Genomic DNA, 17,211 nt, shown 5'->3' with positions numbered 1-17,211 from the left:
TTGAAATGAGCTGTAATAATTCATAAAAAGTAACATGAACCTACCATGCACATGCCTGAAATCTAGAGGGGGTTTTTTCAACTACACAGAGATTTCTATCAGAAGTTCACACAACCACTGACCACTATCAGTTTTGTCTATTTGCTCTCAGACTCCCCAACTTCTACTCTTGTGGTTTCTGTAGAGCTGAGGGTGACAGAGGGGACTGGTCCTGCAGCTCCCCATAAACTGCTGGCTCTGGCCCTGGTGTCTCTGCTCCCATGCTGGGCTCTGAGGCAGTCCCCCAGGGACATCAGGCACAACCACACGGACATCAGGCACAGCAGCCTGTGGCAGAGGTTGAGAAACAAAGCAATGTTTCACTGCTGGGATGTGGGAGCTTTTCTGACATGATAATTTTTTGGGAATGAGCTCATCCTGAATGCTGAAAGAAACCTAAAGGGATCCTTCAATTTTCTCTGCTCACCATTCTACAACACACTTCTTGCTTGCTTTTGTTTTCACTTTGATCTTAAGCAAGTTCATTCTCTGCTCTCCTTTTATAGTCATAAACTAAATTAATTACATGATGAAAAGATTACATATTGCATTTCATGTCAGCTGCTGCTGAGCACATGCCACAAGCAAACTCCTCTCTTCCCACCAGGAAAGATTGACACGGATACAAATCCAAACCTCTACTCTGTACAGTGCTCTGTACAAACCACTGGTGGGAGGATATCACATCCCAAAACATCCACATTTCCCACAGAGCAGAGCTCCCCTCGTCCTGCCAGCCCTTGGTTAGCAGAGAGGTGGAATCTGCACTACTCCCAGCCTTGCCCAGTGGCCAGAGAGGAGGATGTGGTGCTCAGTTCCCACCACCAGGTCAGTTCCCTGCCACCTGGAGGCATCCTGACACCAAGGACTCTCTCAGCAACCCAGGGAAGGCAGGGCTGGCATGGCACAGCCTCACCAAAGGCACCAGAAGCCCCAAAAAATGCAGCACAGGCACCTCCATTTCTGGTCAAATTCCTGATAGCAGTACATCCCACATCCATACCCTGTTCTCTTGTCAGATCCAGGATGGAAAGTGTCCCTGCTCTTTCCTGGGAGATGAAGCACCATAGGCAGACTGGGAAACACCTGGAAATTCAGGAAGATGGCTCCTGGGAGTGCTGGGTACATAGACTGCAGGGGAGGACCCCCCATGCCCAGTCACACCAGTGTTCCAGGGCTAAACCTGTTATGGCAAACTCGAGGGATTTGATAGGATCATATCAGGACATTCCCTTTACCCACAATCTGGGCCCCCTTGTCCAAGGGTGAGAACGAGCCACCTCCACCTTGCAAAAGGTGCAGTGCAGTCCAGCATCCTCTCTCACAGCCAAGGTGGCTTAGGTGCCACAAAAAAAAAAATACAGATGGATAAAGATGGGTAAAACCAGACCATCCCCCTGCATCCCTGCCCTGCAGCTCACAGCTCAGGCACCAGAGCAGGCTTGGTGAGCTGCTGGGGATCACAGATGTTCTTACACATGAACACACACATTCCAGCAGGGACAAGCTTGTGCCACTGTCCTACAGCCTCTCCTGGGATGACAATGTCCCCATGATCTCTGTGCTCTTGACCACTCAAGTCAGCAATAACTTGTTATCACCTCTCCTTTATTTGGCTGTATATAAATTCGAAAATAAGCCTGTACTTCCTGTAAAAAACAGAAAGAAACAATTATTTAATAACAAAACTTAAACAGTTCTGAAACAAGGTAGAAAACAGATCTTTTTTTATTTGGAACAAAATGAATCACTGGGGGAAAGGAAAAAGAAAAAAAAAAGAAAAACACACCAGAAAGAGAACAATAGCTGGGCATGAACACATACAGTTAAAGAAAGAGCAGAGGCTGCATCACTTCTCTCCTGACCTCACAGTAACAGAACCTTTTGCCCCGTGCTGAATGGCACTTTCAGTGGAAAAGGACAGAAAACCAGCCATGGTTCAGTCTGTCTCACAAACACCTCTTGCATTTCTATGGGAAAAATCCTTCCAGGACTGGGATCATAATAATGGTGATGTTTCCAGCTGCTGGGCACCCCCAGGGCTGCCAGCAGGAAGGCAGCCCTAGGATGAGCTGGAGCTGGGATGCCCCAGCCCAGCAGGACAAGGCTGGCCCAGCTCTCTCACCCAGCACTGTTGCCTTCTCCAGTGCAGCTCAGAGCACTGATCAGCCTCTCAAGCATGTGCTGGACTCGACTGTCCCCTCCTGCCCCTGCCAGAAAGTGCAGCAGTGAAGCAATGCTGACTGTGTCCTCCTGTTTTGGTGACACTGGCCCGGTGACAGTCACCCAGCATTGCTGCTTCTGCCCTGCCACCCCAAGCACTCAATTTATTTTTTTTTTCATTCAACTCACAGCCTTTGAGGAATGTTTATACTGAAAAGAGAACAGCACCGTAAGGAAAAGAATTATCACCTCCCTCTTACCGTGGAAAACCTGATTCCTATGGCAGCCTTTGAAAGCAGAGACAGGCTGAATCACCACCAGCACAGCACACACGACCCAAACATCTCCTAAAGAGAGTCACAGGACAAGGAAACAACAGGAACAATCACCTATGGCTGGGTGTCACTGCTGCAGAGCCTTGGCAAGCACACAGAGATGAAGGGCTCCCAGGTAAGCATGCAGCCATCCCGCAGCTCCCTCCCCTGGGAGAGAAGCCCTCAGTTCAGTTTGGATGCTGCTGGGCTGCTCACAGCCCTCGTTGGACGGCTTTCACCAGGCATACCTTCAATCCATTCCCAAGTACAATATAAACCAGGGACAAAATGACAAGGGAAGAAAGAACACACCTCCCCATCCCTTTTGGTCCTGTACCATCTCTGCTTTTACTACCATGCCTTTCTAGCCCAGCAGCCTAATTTAACACTAACAACCAATCTACCACCTCACTCGGACTACTAAAATTGTCTCGTACAGTAAATTCCTTGCTCTGGCAGCACATACTGCAGCATTCCCTGCAGCTCCTGGCAGCTTTGCTGGGACTCAGCTGCCTGCTGCCTGAGACAGAATCCCTGCCCTCTCCTCACCACGTCCTTCTTCCCTGCAGGTCTAGCGCAGCTGCTCCACAGGCACAGCTCCCCTGAGCAGAACAGGACATGCGTAACAGCAAGGCTTACCTAAGAGATTCTATAAATTGCTGCTGTCTGTGCAAATAACACAGCCTCGAATAAGCCTACATGCACAGGCAGATGGCCAGCTTCATCAGCTTGCAGTAGCTAAACTATTACACTAAAGGCACTAATGCTTGCATTGATAAACAATCTCAGCCTTAAAATCGAGGTTTGTGCCAAAAATTGCAGCCCCAAGCCCCAGGCCCCCTCCTGCTGCAAGGCAAGCAAGCGAGTGACAGTGCTTGGGGGCAGCCCAAGCAGTCAGGTTCTGGTGAAAGGTAACCTGTACCCTCTGCCATTTGGGTAACCAAGAGGTGAGCAAAGCCAGCACCACCCCGGGTCTGCACACAGCATCTGCAAGCCAAATTTCAAGCCCCAACTGCTCCTGCTCCAGGCAGCAAGAGGGGACAGCCAAATCTGGAGCTCAGAGGAGCAGCTCAGATGAGCACCCAGGAGAGCAGATACCAAGCTGAGACCCCCTTTGAGTTTCCTTGGCAGGGCCTGGGAAAAAAACTGCCATGAAGTCTCCCGAGAAGAAGCTTTCTCAGGAAATTTCTGGCAAGTCCTTGGCTTCTGCCTGGGACTGGCAGGCCACCTCAACCTGCCTGCAGTGCCTGCCCCTGGCTGGCAAAGACAGGGCAAGGGATGGGGTGGGCAGGGAGCAGGAGGAGCCCTCTCAGCCCAGGCTGTCCCCTGGGCTCCTCAGTTTAGCTACAGCTCTGTTATCAGGCAAAGCATCAGAGAGCTGCCCCTTTTGCTTGGTGGTGAACCTGTCAGGCCACGGCAGTGTGTGCTTTTCTCTGTATTTTCTTATTAAATGAGGTCAGAAGGTCTGACACCTCACTTCTTTCCCCTGCTAAAATTTTCCAGACACAGTGAGACTATGGGATGCAAAGGACAAGTGTCACAGGCTTCAGGGTGGAAGAGCAAGCGTGTCACATCAGTCATCGGTGGGATCCGGGAAACAGTCTGAGGCATCTTCCTGGCTTTCCATGTCGACTAGGACCTCAGCATCTGCCATCTCCTCAGCTTCTACCTGCACTGGTAAGTTCTCTTCTGCCAGCTCAACACCTTGACCAATCTGGGCAGCATCTGGAAAAGGGAGAAATGGTTTATAAGTGCTCACACTGTGGCTCACCCTCGTGGAAATTCACCCCCTGGTCCTTAATGCTGCAGCTGCCTAATCCACTCAGTCCCCCAGCCCCAGGCATCTGCAAGCCAAATTTCATTTTTCTCTGTAACTACTCATTTACTGAGCTATGCATCATGACTTAGGGCACTTTGGTATTGAAGCTGTCTGGCTTCCCAGTACCAAAGTGCTTTAGTACTGTTAGTACCAAAATACTAAAGCCAAATCTATTCACTTACATCTGAATCATTAAAGCTGGCTAACAGCACACATTTAGTTCTTGCCTACTTTCCATATGCATCTCTGCTTTTTTACTAAATTGTAAAAAATTTAAATATGAACTATTTTTTGTTAAACTTATAATATTTGAATTTTTTATTAGAAGCTCTACACTTGAAGTATATTAATATTAAAAAATTACCTGAAAGAGTTTTTTTTTCTCTTTCTTGCTGCATGTTCATGAGCAGCACATAATATTTTGAAAGCAAAGCAAATAGCATCCAAAGTTAGATATAAAGCACAGCAGAGCTACAGGAGGCTGTGCACAGTACAGTGAAGGACACCAGAAATGGAGACAGCAGTGCTGAGACCAGGCTATGACCTATGTAGAGCTGCTCCAGTTCATGATGTCTCTGCTAAACCTACTTCAGCTGATGATGGTGCATTACTAGGCAAGGTGTTGCCAGCATTTGTGTTTGGGAAGCAAAACTGAGTGACACATAATGCAAAAAGTGGAGTACTAATATCAAGCCCTTACAGAACAGGACATTTCTGGAGGGTTTTTATCACCACACTCTCTTGTGCTAAGGCTGTGGGAGTTTATGCTCAATTTCTTTGAAAAATTTAAAATGTGACCATATTCCCACTCTAGCCTCAATTTAAGAAAACGCACAAGCCTCTGGCTTTGATGGGATTTAGCTGTGTTTACAGCTCAGCATATTGGCTCCTGCTGTCCTGAAGATGACTGCTTAAAAAAACAACACCAATTTTCATAAAATGTTACTGATGAGAAGGAGAGAAGGGTGAGAAAATAGCAAGAAAACTGCTGAGGTTTGGGGGTTTGCTGTTTCTGAGGTATGTTTTTGCACAGGAGGTTCTGGAACAGACAGCCTGCTGTGGGATGGCTGCATGAGTAAGGTACTGAAAAATGCCCTGCTGCAACTCCTGGAGAAGGTGCAGCACCTTCCCTGTGCTGGCAGGTCCCAGGCCCCTCTCTGCTGTCACCTCCACCCCCAGCAGCCACACACAAGCACTGTGTCCCTCCTGAACAAGGTGTCTGTGACCTCAGACAGGTCTGTGGACTCACCAGGCTTGGCGGGAGGGTCGGTCTGGGCAGCCTGAGCCTCGACACGGTCTCCACTGGGGGGGCTCTTCGTGCCCTCCCCGGACACCACGGACATGGTTAACCCGTCATCCTTCTCCTCCTCTGTGAAACCAAACCCAGAGAAGTGAAGGAAGAGGCCCCCAGAGCAGGGGGGCCCTGGCAGGGCTGCTGTGAGGCCAGACCCCCACCACGTGTTTGTGGCCCCTCCTCAGGGGGTGCTGGCTCTGCTCCCGGAGCAGAGAGATGCCAAGAGCAGAGGGTCACTGCCAGCCTGCCAGAGACCAGCCTGGCCATGCTGGCAGGATCACAGCTTGAGGTGGCACGGGCAGATTGCTCCCAGGGACTGGTGCTGACACAGCACTGCCATCAGAAACCATTTTGGGATCACACCTGAATGAGGTTCCATTTTATTTCCATTTTATTTACCATAGGAGAGGTTTTGCCGTGAGTTTTTCTTCTGGCCAGGAGCACAGGGTGAGGGCGCAAGTGTGAGGTGAATAAAGGAAAAGTGAGGTTTAATTCCAGCCATAGAGGCTGCCCATCAGCAAGCAGACTCCTGCTCCAGCAGGTCAGGGGAGGACAGGCTGGAGGACAAGCAGCCACCCAGCTGAGACCAGGTTACTCTAAGGCCACATCAACCCCAGCCTGCACAAACACAGTGCTCTCCAAAATTCATAACAGGGGCATCACAGCATTCCCCACTCACCTGAAGGCACTGGGATGAACTTGTGTCTCCTCTTCATGCAGCAACATATGGCTGCAGGCAAAGCCACCACCAGGATAAGCACACCCGCTGCACACCCTGCCAGGATGTAAATGAAGCCCGGGTACAGCAGCAGGTCTGCAGGGAGGACACAGCATCGTTAGCTGCCAGGGTGGACAAACTCCTTTCTCCCAGTGGGAGAAACCCTGCAGCCAGGTCAGAGCTTGCTGACATCACTGTTGCTTTAGTTTGGATCAGGGCAGCCGGCACTGTGAGCTGTGTGGCACTTTGTGATTTATGGCATATTGTTTAATTATGGCATGGAATTTTTCACTAGGAGGAGAAGCCTGTGTGCATTCACTTCTGCCTGCTCTGATCACTGCCATCTAAGGTAACCTGTAAGATTTAATCAAATTTAACAGAGAAGGTGGTAATTTGAAAGACATATTTCAACAAGCTGTATGAAAACGGGCAGCTGAGGAGGGAGACCTAAGGAAGCATCTCCTTGTGGCCACAGCTCTCTTCACAGAGAGCAGCAGGCACAACTTCCCAAGGATTTTTCCTGGGAAGGCAGTGAGAAGCACAGAGAGAAAACAATTCTTTATCCACTGCTCCTGTTTTTGCACATGCGGAATGTGTTATGGAGATTGTTTACCCAAAGTGATTTGGTTAATTGGACACCGGTGAAAAGTTGTGATTAGCCAATCACTCAAAGCTGTGTCCTGGCTGTCTCCGACAGTCACAGGTTTTTCAATAGTATAGTATAGTATTCTTTAGTATGGTTATAATATAGTATTAATGTAATATAGTATAGTTTTAATAATAAATAAAGCAATTGTTCAGCCTTCTGAATCACGGAGTCAGAGCACATTATTCCCTGGCTGAGGGATTGCCTGCTTCTACTATACCTCCTGCTGAAGGAAAAGCTGCAGAGTCTACCCAGAGCTGGCACCAGAGAATCTGCTTAGGACAGTCATGTAATGCCTGCACCAACCCCAGAGCAAGTCTCATCAGAGCCTGCACTGCCTCAGGCACCAAGACTGTGGCCACTGGAACTGTAGGGAAAAATCCCTGGTTCACGGAGCCCTTCCCTGGCTCTGCTGCTGCCCGGGGAAGGATTCCACCCTGTTCCCCTGCCCGGCCGGGAGCGCGGAACACGCAGCGGGAGCGAGGGCTGCAGATGGCTGAGCAGAAGGGCAGCACAAGTCACTGGTGATTATTCCCCAGCTCAGAGCCTTGCTCAGGGTCACTGTGACAGGGCAGACCCGCACATTCCCTGCTGCTGAGCAGGCAGCTGGTACAGGGCACGGCAGGCTGGCACAAGAGAGACCTACCCAGGGTTGCTCCTTCACTGAGATAATCTCCTCCAATTTGGGCAGCCTTCAGGAAAACTCTTCTTGCCATATGCAGAAAAACCCCCACACAACTCCACTTCAACATAAATTCCTTAAAACACCTTAGGTAAGCCTGTGCCATCCCTTTCTGAATAATTTAACTGCTTTTCAGCAGCACACATGCCTGCACAGCATAGCAGCAACTAACAGGCTCATTTGGAGCATATTTTCAAGCCCTCAAAAGCACTAATTGCTCCATATCTCCAGAAACTAGGAAGAATTTTAAATGTTCCAGGATATACTACATACCATCATACTCCACCTACTCACCAGGACAGCAAAAAACAACTGCACACAGGTGCTCATGGTATTTTCAGAGTGCTTGTTCCAGTCTTTTTAAAAACAACTACCAAGTTCAAAAAATCCATATTCAAAACTAAAAGCTTTCAGCAATTCAGAGATAATTTCCCTAATTATTTTAGTTGATGAAAGCTGAGAGAGTTTTTTCAAAAGTATAAATACAAGTTGGAAATTTTTCCCCAACTTTTTTTCCTAAAAATTTGCCACTTGTTAATAAGGTCTTTTTGAGGTAAAATACTGTGTTAAAAATAAGCAATGAACAAGTAATTAATCAATAAAAGTCTTTTATAACTGTTGACTTCTTAACTTCTGAATCCTGTGTGTTCAGAGCCCTGTGTTGCCTGGGAAGTTTGCCGCATTTCTGCCAAATTGTTTTTTGGTTATTCAAAATTAATCTCATTTGCCAACAAGTTGCCCACATTTATGTTTTTGCATAGATCATATACCTACAGTGGAAAAACTAAATTCAGCCCTTTGCCTGGAGCAAATAATAACCCACAAAAATAATTAGTTAACTTTCAATTAAATTAAATGAACCCATTTTCCTCCTCAATTCATTTTACTGGTATCCAGAATTGCTTTAATTCACTTTTTACAAATGTGGTTGCATTTGATTACTAAAAAGTGGAATTGCTGCCACCATCTTTCTTTCAGACCCTTCCAAATATGTGTTTATGTGCATGTCCATCCCTAAAGAGATATCACCAAATTCCCTCAAGAGCTTTCCAAGGGGATGGGATAAAGAGATATCACACCCAGGGGACTGGGCAGCCACCCAGGATCAACCATGAAATCTGAGAGCACTTGTGTGATTTCTCACGAGGCTTGACTGAACAGCTCATGGATGTTCACATCCTTGTTCCCCAGTGTCTCTTGGCCAGCTTGGGTCTGACTGCACGGAACAGCCTCCAACCAATTTAATTGGGCAAAATCCAGATCACTGCTCCACAGCCACAAATGCCAAATCTGCACAGACTGGCCAGTGGTGCCAGAGGCAGCAGGCACTGACAGCCCACAGCACCTCTGCTGAATGCCACCACGCTGGACACAGGGTCTGGGTTGGGAGGGGTGCTCTCACACCAACTGCATGCCAGCCACAGAAGAAAGGATAGTATCTGCCAGGGAGCTGGAGTGTCCCAGACAATTTCTAAAATGTTGCAGTACAGTCTCTCTAGTGGCAAAAATTATTACATTAATTACAGAAACATTTGTCAAAAACCTTATGGTTAAATTATGCCTGTAGTTTTGATAACCATCTTTGCTACCAGAGAGTAGAAGGACCTTCACTACTGGAGGTGCAAATTAAATCACACGCAAGGATCCAGATTTTCTGTCTCCTTAAACTTTGGCCTTATTCAAGCAGAATACTCAGCATTTATGAATGGCTTGCAAATGGATAAAGTCCCAGCCTTCTCACAGACTTACGTGTCTGAGCAAGGATATGGAGGGGGAAAAACCCTACATTCCATAAGTAAAATGGCTTGTGTCTTCACTCACTTCTGATGGATTGGGCTGATGGAGAGACATTTGTATAGATAGCCTTCTCACAGACTTACGTGTCTGAGCAAGGAGATGGAGGGGGGAAAACCCTACATTCCATAAGTAAATGGCTTGCATCTTTACCCACTTCTGATGGATGGGACTGGTGGAGAGACATTTGTATAGATAAGAAAATCTTTTGTGCTTCTGGCCTAGATAAGGAGAAAAGAGATGAGGCAAAACACCTCAACTGAGTCCAGCAGCAATAGGGCTGAACTAGTGGAAGTGTTTTTATGGGGATGCACAGAAATTGGAAGGCATCTGGGTCATGGATGCACATCAGAGTAGGAAGAAGCATAGAGGATAGGTTCACAAGAGATTGCAAAACTCCATCACAAAAAAGTAGGAAAAGAGACAGATGGAGATCCATCCTCCTCAACAAACTTATCCCTTCTGTGGTTACAGGCTGTGTCAGTCCAAGGCACGAGAGGGAGAAGGAAATCAAGAGGTCACTTTCTAAAGGCAGGATTTGGTAACTCTGGGAGGGATATGCTAAAGGACAGAAGAATTTGATATTTTGAGGACACCAAAAACCCCTCAGTTGGCTGCTGCAAGAGACCAAAAGGAAGATTTTCTGGAGATGCTGCTACTCACCATAGCTGCACGACAGTGTAATGGGCCTGGTCCTCGTGACACTGTTCCCCTTCAGAATTTCACACACAAACTCCCCAGGCTCCGTTGTGCCCAGGTGAACCTTCTTCCCAGCATCCTTAATGCAAGCCCCCTCGGCTTTCAGGTGGGTGCCATTCAGCAGCCACCTAAAGACCAGGATCTCGTTGCTGGCCACGTTGCAGGACAGCTCTGCAGTTCCATCAGGGAAGCACTGGATGCCAATGGTCGGCTCTGGTCACACACAGCATGGGGCAAGGGGAGCAGAGAGGAAAGAGAGAGGTGAGGAGGGGAATCAGCAGTGAATACCAGCTGAACAGAAGCTTCCCTTTCCAGCAACCCCAGTAATACCACATTTCATGTATCATGGGAGCACAGAAACAAATAATTACACTCTTGGAATGCCTGCACTCTGTCCTAAAATGCTTGGGGTAGTGCCCACACCAACCCTGCCCTCCTCTCCACCAGAGGTTTGTACTTTTGCTGTCACTCTGCCTCTTCTTCCATTTCAGAGAGGAACTGGTGCAAATCATGGCCAACATGGACACAAACACAAGACACTGCAGTTAAATACGATACACAGACCAGGACATTTTAAAATAAATCAGTGAATCATTACTCTTACTACATTTGCCTGAATTTCTCTCTTTCAGTCTACCACAAGGAGCAAACCTATTTCCTACACTTGCCACTTTGCACATACAAACTAGACAAAGAACTGGTATGGTTTTAGGACAGCAGGAGCAACACTCAGAACATGTATCCATGGAAATAAGCTCAGAAATCACTTTCTTGTGCTAGGACATCATCTTCAGTTAAAATTCCCTGCCTCCAGGAACATGTTGGCAGTGAAAGTTTTTCCCTGCCTTAGAGGTGGCAACAGAACAGAAGGAGGAGGCAAATGTTCCCAAAGTAAATCCACTGAAATGGAGGTTAAACCCAGAACTCCCCTGCAGTCTTTGACTCCTTCCAGTCTACACCCCTGTTCTTCACACCAAGGAGTCACATCTTTGACCTACTGTGCAGAGCAGTTCCGCCTGTTTGCACCCAAAAGGTGTAAGGGTTCATTTGTCTTCACTGAGACCAGTTTGCTCAGACATTTTCATTACAGTTTCGTGCGCTCCAATTTATCTTAGAAGCCTGTGTAAGTGAAAGCCCTGCAAAAGGAACGGTGGTGATGAGGACCAGAGCAATGCTCTCTGTCTGCCTGCAGCACTGTTCAGCAGGAGGACAAACCCTCCTAAGCCTTCTGCATATTAACCCAAGCAATGAGCTGGATCCTGTACAGAAGTGACTTTGTTTCTGTCTTTGCTGCCTGCAGATGGACGAGCGGGCACACAAAAGGGAGCAGGAATTCTGAAGCTACAAGGGACAGGAGGGAGACTGGCACAGCCCCCAGGGGCACCTATAGCTCCTGCAAGCTCAAGCAGTTTCTTTGGAAAAATTTCAAGGCATCAGGCTTCCAACAAGTTCAAAAGCTTTTTTCTTGCTAAGAAGGCCACTTACCAAACACTTCCAGTGTAAAATTTTTGGCGGTGTTCTGAAAAACAAATCCGTATTTTCCTTCATCGTCTTTCTCCACGCTCCTCAGCACCAGGGAGCCATTCTCCAAGTTCAGCCATCTACTGGCAGACGTGCCACACTTGGCCAACAAGGTATCATTTAGGACAGTTGTAGAGCATTTCTTATCCTCCTTGCTCATGCTGGAGAAGGTCTGCAGGCTTTGGATTTCCAAAGAAAAGACTGCTGAGTCGCCGCTGAGCGCTCCAGTCCAGATGGCAGTGCCTGAAAGGAGAGCAAGCTTGCCATGTCCATCCATCCCCTCCTGGCTGCCTCCCAGGATGGAAAATGCCCAGGTGGGGCATAAGAGGGACAGACCCAACCTTGGGGACAAGTTGGATCACCGATGATTGAAAATCAGAGGATTCCCATAAGGTTCAACATCCCCCACCTCAACAGCACAGGAATGGTGTGCACACCATGCACAACAGGGAAAACAAAGGCTCAACAGCTGGTATTTTGTCTCCCTGAATTTAAGATGACCATCTACCAGCCCCCATCAGAGATGAGAGACTGTGCAAAGAAAGGTCCTCAGGGCATCAGTGCCATGGACCCTGCACAGAGGGTAGCAGAAACAACAGCTGCAGGTGGACAGCTGCTTTCACCCAAAGAGTAAGGTCACAGTTTTAACTTGAACAGGTCTCTCAGTACCCTTGCACTTTATTAAGTTGTTGTGTGTAAATCAGAGGTGGGTAAATGGCAGGGTGACAGCAGCTTGGGGACTAACCCAAGGTCACACCGAGTGTTGGGAGCTGGACCACATCGCTCTCCAGCCAGCACTCTGTGTACAAGAATGTGTTACATTCCCTGCTGAAAAGCTTCTACAGATGCAGGACACTCCCAAAGTACAATATTGTTAGTTATTGTTACTTTACTCGAAAAATAATCTGTCTTACTTTGGTCTGACTTCCCCTTTCATGCATTAGCAGCTGCGCTATTTGATGTCGCCCCAAACCTGGTAGCATCCTTAAAAGATCTTGGAGCAAAATAAGGGTGTCTGCTCATCTAGGCAAACCTGTGCCAACCCCAATAAAGAAAAATCCTACCTACCTTGAGAAACAGTTATAATCACCAGCAAGCAGAGCAGAGTCAAAGGAGAGCCGAAATCCATTTCAAAGAGCTCCTTGCATCATATGCTGAGGAGACGATCTGGCTACAGAGCTCAGTGAATACAGCGCTCGGGAAATGATGTCAGAAGCAAGAGTGGGGAAGAAAAAAAAAAAAAGAAAAGAAACTCCATAGTGGACAGATTGAATGATGTTTCAAAATAGACCTGCAAGGTTTTGGGTGACTGAACTCGGGCTGAGCCAATGCAAGCCACAACGTGCTCTGCAAAGTCCCGCAGCTCAGAGGTAGCTGTGAGCGTGAGAATAGGGCTGGGAGGTGAGGGGAGACAAAAATATCTCCTGGTCAGCTCACCCCATTTAGGAAGAGGCCAATGCCAAGAGCAGGCAAAGGAGAAACACCTACTTCTTTCCTAGTTTATCAAAGTACAGTATCCCCACTAAGGGAGGATAAATTAGTCCAGTCAGATAAAGCACTGCACATGAAAACCAGCTGATTTTCTGAAATACTAAAAATGATCACTCCTTGACATCTCACCAGCAGGAAGGAGGTGTGGGACAAGGCTCTCCCTCTGTTCCCAAAGGCTGTGTTGCCAAAGTGAACTGTGCCAGGCTCTTTTGGTGACTGAGTGGTACCTGCTGTGCAGGAAAATCTCCATACAGCCACCCCGGGCAAAGAGTAAAGCTTATGGAAACTTAAGTTGCACTGCAAAACTAAACTGAATGCAGCCCAGAAACCACCCCAGCTCTGTTTGGAGTGCAAATCTCAGAGATGAGACTGAAAAGCCAGTCCTGAAGAAACAGTGTGAACCTGGAGAGCCAGGTAGGGCCAGATACCTGGCACTTTTTGAGATGGCTTAAAGCACACTGGGCATAGCACCCAGTGCCACGATGGGTTACACAAACAACACAGGAACAGCAGGAACTGTCTCACTCACTGGAGGAAGTACACTGGTATAGCATCAGAGCCAACATCTGGATGCTTTCAGATGCTTACCAGATGTGCTGGGGAATAAGTACAACAGCTGGGTTCAGGATGCAGCTGGGAACCTTATATTTTTGTTTCTCTGGACACAGATAGACACAGCCCCCTAAGGAAGCTCCCTGCAGTGGATGCATGTGTACACACACATTTCTGAGAAGTGGGTAAAACCCTTGCATCGTGGTCTGCACTATTTTTCAAACAATCTGGCCATGCTTGAAAAATTCCACATTTCAGCTGCTGGTTTGGCCACTCTGACTTCTTATCCATGACAACTGCACCTCACCTCCTGCTCCCAGTGACCCAAACTTACAAATTTGGTTCAAGGCTATCACAGCAATATTCTCTCTTTATCATATGTGCATAGGACAGGCCTAAATTGATCTAAGATGAGACAGAAATAGACTTCTCTGAGAAAAGCAGTGAAGTGAGTCTTCAGACACTCGCAGCAGTGCAGAGGAAGGGAGAGAGAAAAAAGTATTTACAGTAAGAAACACTTTCATTTCCTTCTGTGCTGCTGAAATAACATGAAGAAAATCTCTCAAATACCACTGCAAGACTGGGGCTAACCATCTGCCTCAGATGTGCACATTTAACTGCATTCCACCTTCATGCTTGAAGGGCAAGCTGGTAGAGCTTAGGGTTGCAGTGCTGTGGTGGAGACTCGAGACAGAACAGACAGCACGTGCAGGGTTACCTCTGAACAGCACCCCGAAATCTCAGCAAAACAAGATGCAAAAGGAGTCTGCATAAAGACTAATCCAGCAAAAGTTCACCTTTTCTTCCAGCCAATGAGAGCAGAGCCCATTTGCAGTAAAACCCAAGAAAAATATGGCCTTTCTGCTGCTCTGTTGTCACAGAAGTGACTCTGCAGGACTGTGACATTGCAGTGTCCTGCATTTTGTCTCCCTCTCAGTGACTCCAGGGCAAATGAGTACATTTATGAGCTCAATATTCCTGACTGCAAGTGCCCCATACATCACACAGTATATGAAGTCCCATTAGGCTTCTTCTGTACCTCACACCCTCACCAGCTAAAAAAAAAAAAAAACCCAAAAGGAATACAGCTGGGATACAGCAGACAGCACACACACAATCTGTTGTCATCAATCAGCAGCCCCTTTTAAGAGCAACACTCTCAAATTTCACATATAATGAAACTGTTACATGAGATCTGGCATTAATTTCTAGCATTGGCTAATGAGTGCTCTCGCAGCACCCTTGGCTAGGCAGAGAATTCAGTTCCCCTTTTTATATAAAGACACAGAGTTTTGTGTGATTACTGCAGACAAAAACCACCTTGTAAGGCTTAACAGAAATCACAAGTAGAAAAAGGGGGGAGGGAAGGTGGACCAAATAAAAAAACCCAAGAATTCGTAGTTAGAAGGTGAACTAAAACCTTTTCCGCTCGACCTTTTTTACTTGGTGAGCTGCATTCAGTTCCCCTTTTTATATAAAGACACAGAGTTTTGTGTGATTACTGCAGACAAAAACCACCTTGTAAGGCTTAACAGAAATCACAAGTAGAAAAAGGGGGAAGGGAAGGTGGACCAAATAAAAAACCCAAGAATTCGTAGTTAGAAGATGAACTAAAACCTTTTCCACTTGAGCTTTTTTACTTGGTGAGCTGCAAGCTCACAGGGTCATTTTGCCCCTTCACACTGAAGGCTTCATGAAAGGGGAATGGAGATTCATTCCATAGATGGCAAAAGGCCCTGATGGAGCATGGGAGATGGGAAAACCTGAGCTAGCAAGTAAAGCAGGAAATAACCCGTGAAATATTATGGAGAAATCTGTACATATCAACTCTGCTCATCCCCCTTTGCACAGGCTGGTAAGCATAGGCAGCACACCTATTTTTACTGTCATTAATGTGTGTCAGTGCTCACTGGGGAAACACACCAGATTCACTCAGAGGTAGCCAGCAGAGCTAAATGCAGAAACTCAACACATGCAAACAGAAAACAGGCCTGCAGCTCCAGCAATGCACAGCTGCAGTGCCCTTCTGTCCATCCATCCGAGGCAGGAATGGGGCACACCCCTGAGAAATGCTTCTGTGTGGGGCAGCAGGACCCCAGAGACTGATGAACGTCCACATGAACTCTTCCTTTGTTACATTAAACTAGCCAGAGAGCTATGCTTATCTTCAAGACTTTTCTTGACCGTGGCAATAGAAATAGCAAGCAAAAATAAAAGCAAATGCTAATGTCAGAGCCTCAGCAGCAGATGGTATCTCCATGACAGGGACATTTAAAGAAACCCACAAATTAAGAAAAGGGACGTTGCAGAAACGTGCTGAGATCAGAAAGGCTCCAGACCTAATTACAGACAAGGTACATGTGGTTTTCTCCATCCTGTAGTACCTCTGGGGAACGCACAGTCCAGCACTCGCAAGAGTCAGGGCCAATAGGAATGCACACTCTTCTTCAGAGCACCCATGGACACTTTCATCCTTCTCTTGCTAAGAGATGGAAGGAATGCCCAGTATCCTACAAACACACACAGCTCCTCTGACATGGCTCTCCCAGCCTGCCCCACGATGACAAGTCAAAAAGAAGAGCCCATAAATGGAAAAAGTGCTAGAAATTACACGATTTATATTTAGCTGCGTGCAGGGTGAAATGCTTTGCATTTGCTCGAAAAAAGAAAGGAAAAAACCAAACCAAATGGTTGATTATTGCAGAGCTATTCAGACATATGGGTTCAATCCTGTCACTACATGAGCAACACTTAACTGCAGGAGCACGTTCCTCTTCCTCCTTGCTTTTTGCCTCATTTTGAGGGGAAAGCAGACTTTGCTAAACCCCAGCTTGGAAGATGAACTTGGGAAATTTCACTAATGTTGCCACCTTGAAACTAATAATATAAGCATTATTTACAGAGACAAAGAGATTTCACAGGTTAAAATTTTCTGCAGGATTCACTGAAGAGTCTAAGCACTTCACCTGAAGTGGTTAGGAGAAGGTTAATGCCAGGCTCATTTTAAAAAAATCTTCAAATACAGTGCAGAATGGGGACAAAAGCCACCAGAACAACTTTACAACCACGAGATTGCAGGTGGTTGTGATAGGGAATCCCTATCTGTCACACTCTAGCACATGAATAATCTAAAGTGACAGTCAGAAGACTCGAAAAAGCAGCAAAAAACACACTTTGTGCTTTTTCCTGAAGCTTTGCCACCACACACAAGAAACTGCAGCCACTGATACCTGTGGCAAATTAAGGCATTCAAGAGCTTTAAAAAGTTTCCTTTAAGCAACAGAGAATATTCTTTGATTAAAAAAAAAATAACCACAACCCCTGGGTCATTTAACTTTGTATTACTTACTAGAAGTGCTCAGAAAATGCAGACATTTGGGATAATGGCTGTCTTGACAACAGACTGAAATCCATTGTAAAGGCACCAGAACAGCACTGAAAAAAAATTTAGTAGAGCCACAAACTGAAAGAGGCTGAAA

General features: G+C 46.8%; 1 protein-coding gene across 3 annotated transcripts in view; it reads right to left on the bottom strand.

The window, feature by feature from the left end:
- Window positions 1–1,815: 1,815 nt before the first annotated feature.
- The window catches only part of LOC120504112, a 28,253-nt gene continuing 12,857 nt past the window's right edge, over window positions 1,816–17,211 (bottom strand). For 2 of the 3 annotated variants that reach the window (XM_039713297.1, XM_039713296.1), the window contains exons 2-6: window positions 11,654–11,932; window positions 10,133–10,381; window positions 6,309–6,443; window positions 5,585–5,704; window positions 1,816–4,241 (exon numbers count right to left, since the gene is read on the bottom strand). In XM_039713297.1, the coding sequence (XP_039569231.1) occupies window positions 4,090–4,241; window positions 5,585–5,704; window positions 6,309–6,443; window positions 10,133–10,381; window positions 11,654–11,849 (852 nt within the window). In that variant the 5' untranslated portion in view covers window positions 11,850–11,932 and the 3' untranslated portion in view covers window positions 1,816–4,089. Of the gene's footprint in view, window positions 4,242–5,584; window positions 5,705–6,308; window positions 6,444–10,132; window positions 10,382–11,653; window positions 11,933–12,757; window positions 12,887–17,211 lie in introns of those variants that run through there. The other variant, XM_039713295.1, reaches the window with a different exon arrangement.

Source organism: Passer montanus, unplaced genomic scaffold, assembly GCF_014805655.1.
Source record: "Passer montanus isolate IOZ18808 unplaced genomic scaffold, ASM1480565v1 scaffold28, whole genome shotgun sequence".
In the NCBI taxonomy this organism is placed as follows: Eukaryota; Metazoa; Chordata; class Aves; order Passeriformes; family Passeridae; genus Passer; species Passer montanus.
This window is presented reverse-complemented; position numbering and strand designations above follow the sequence as displayed.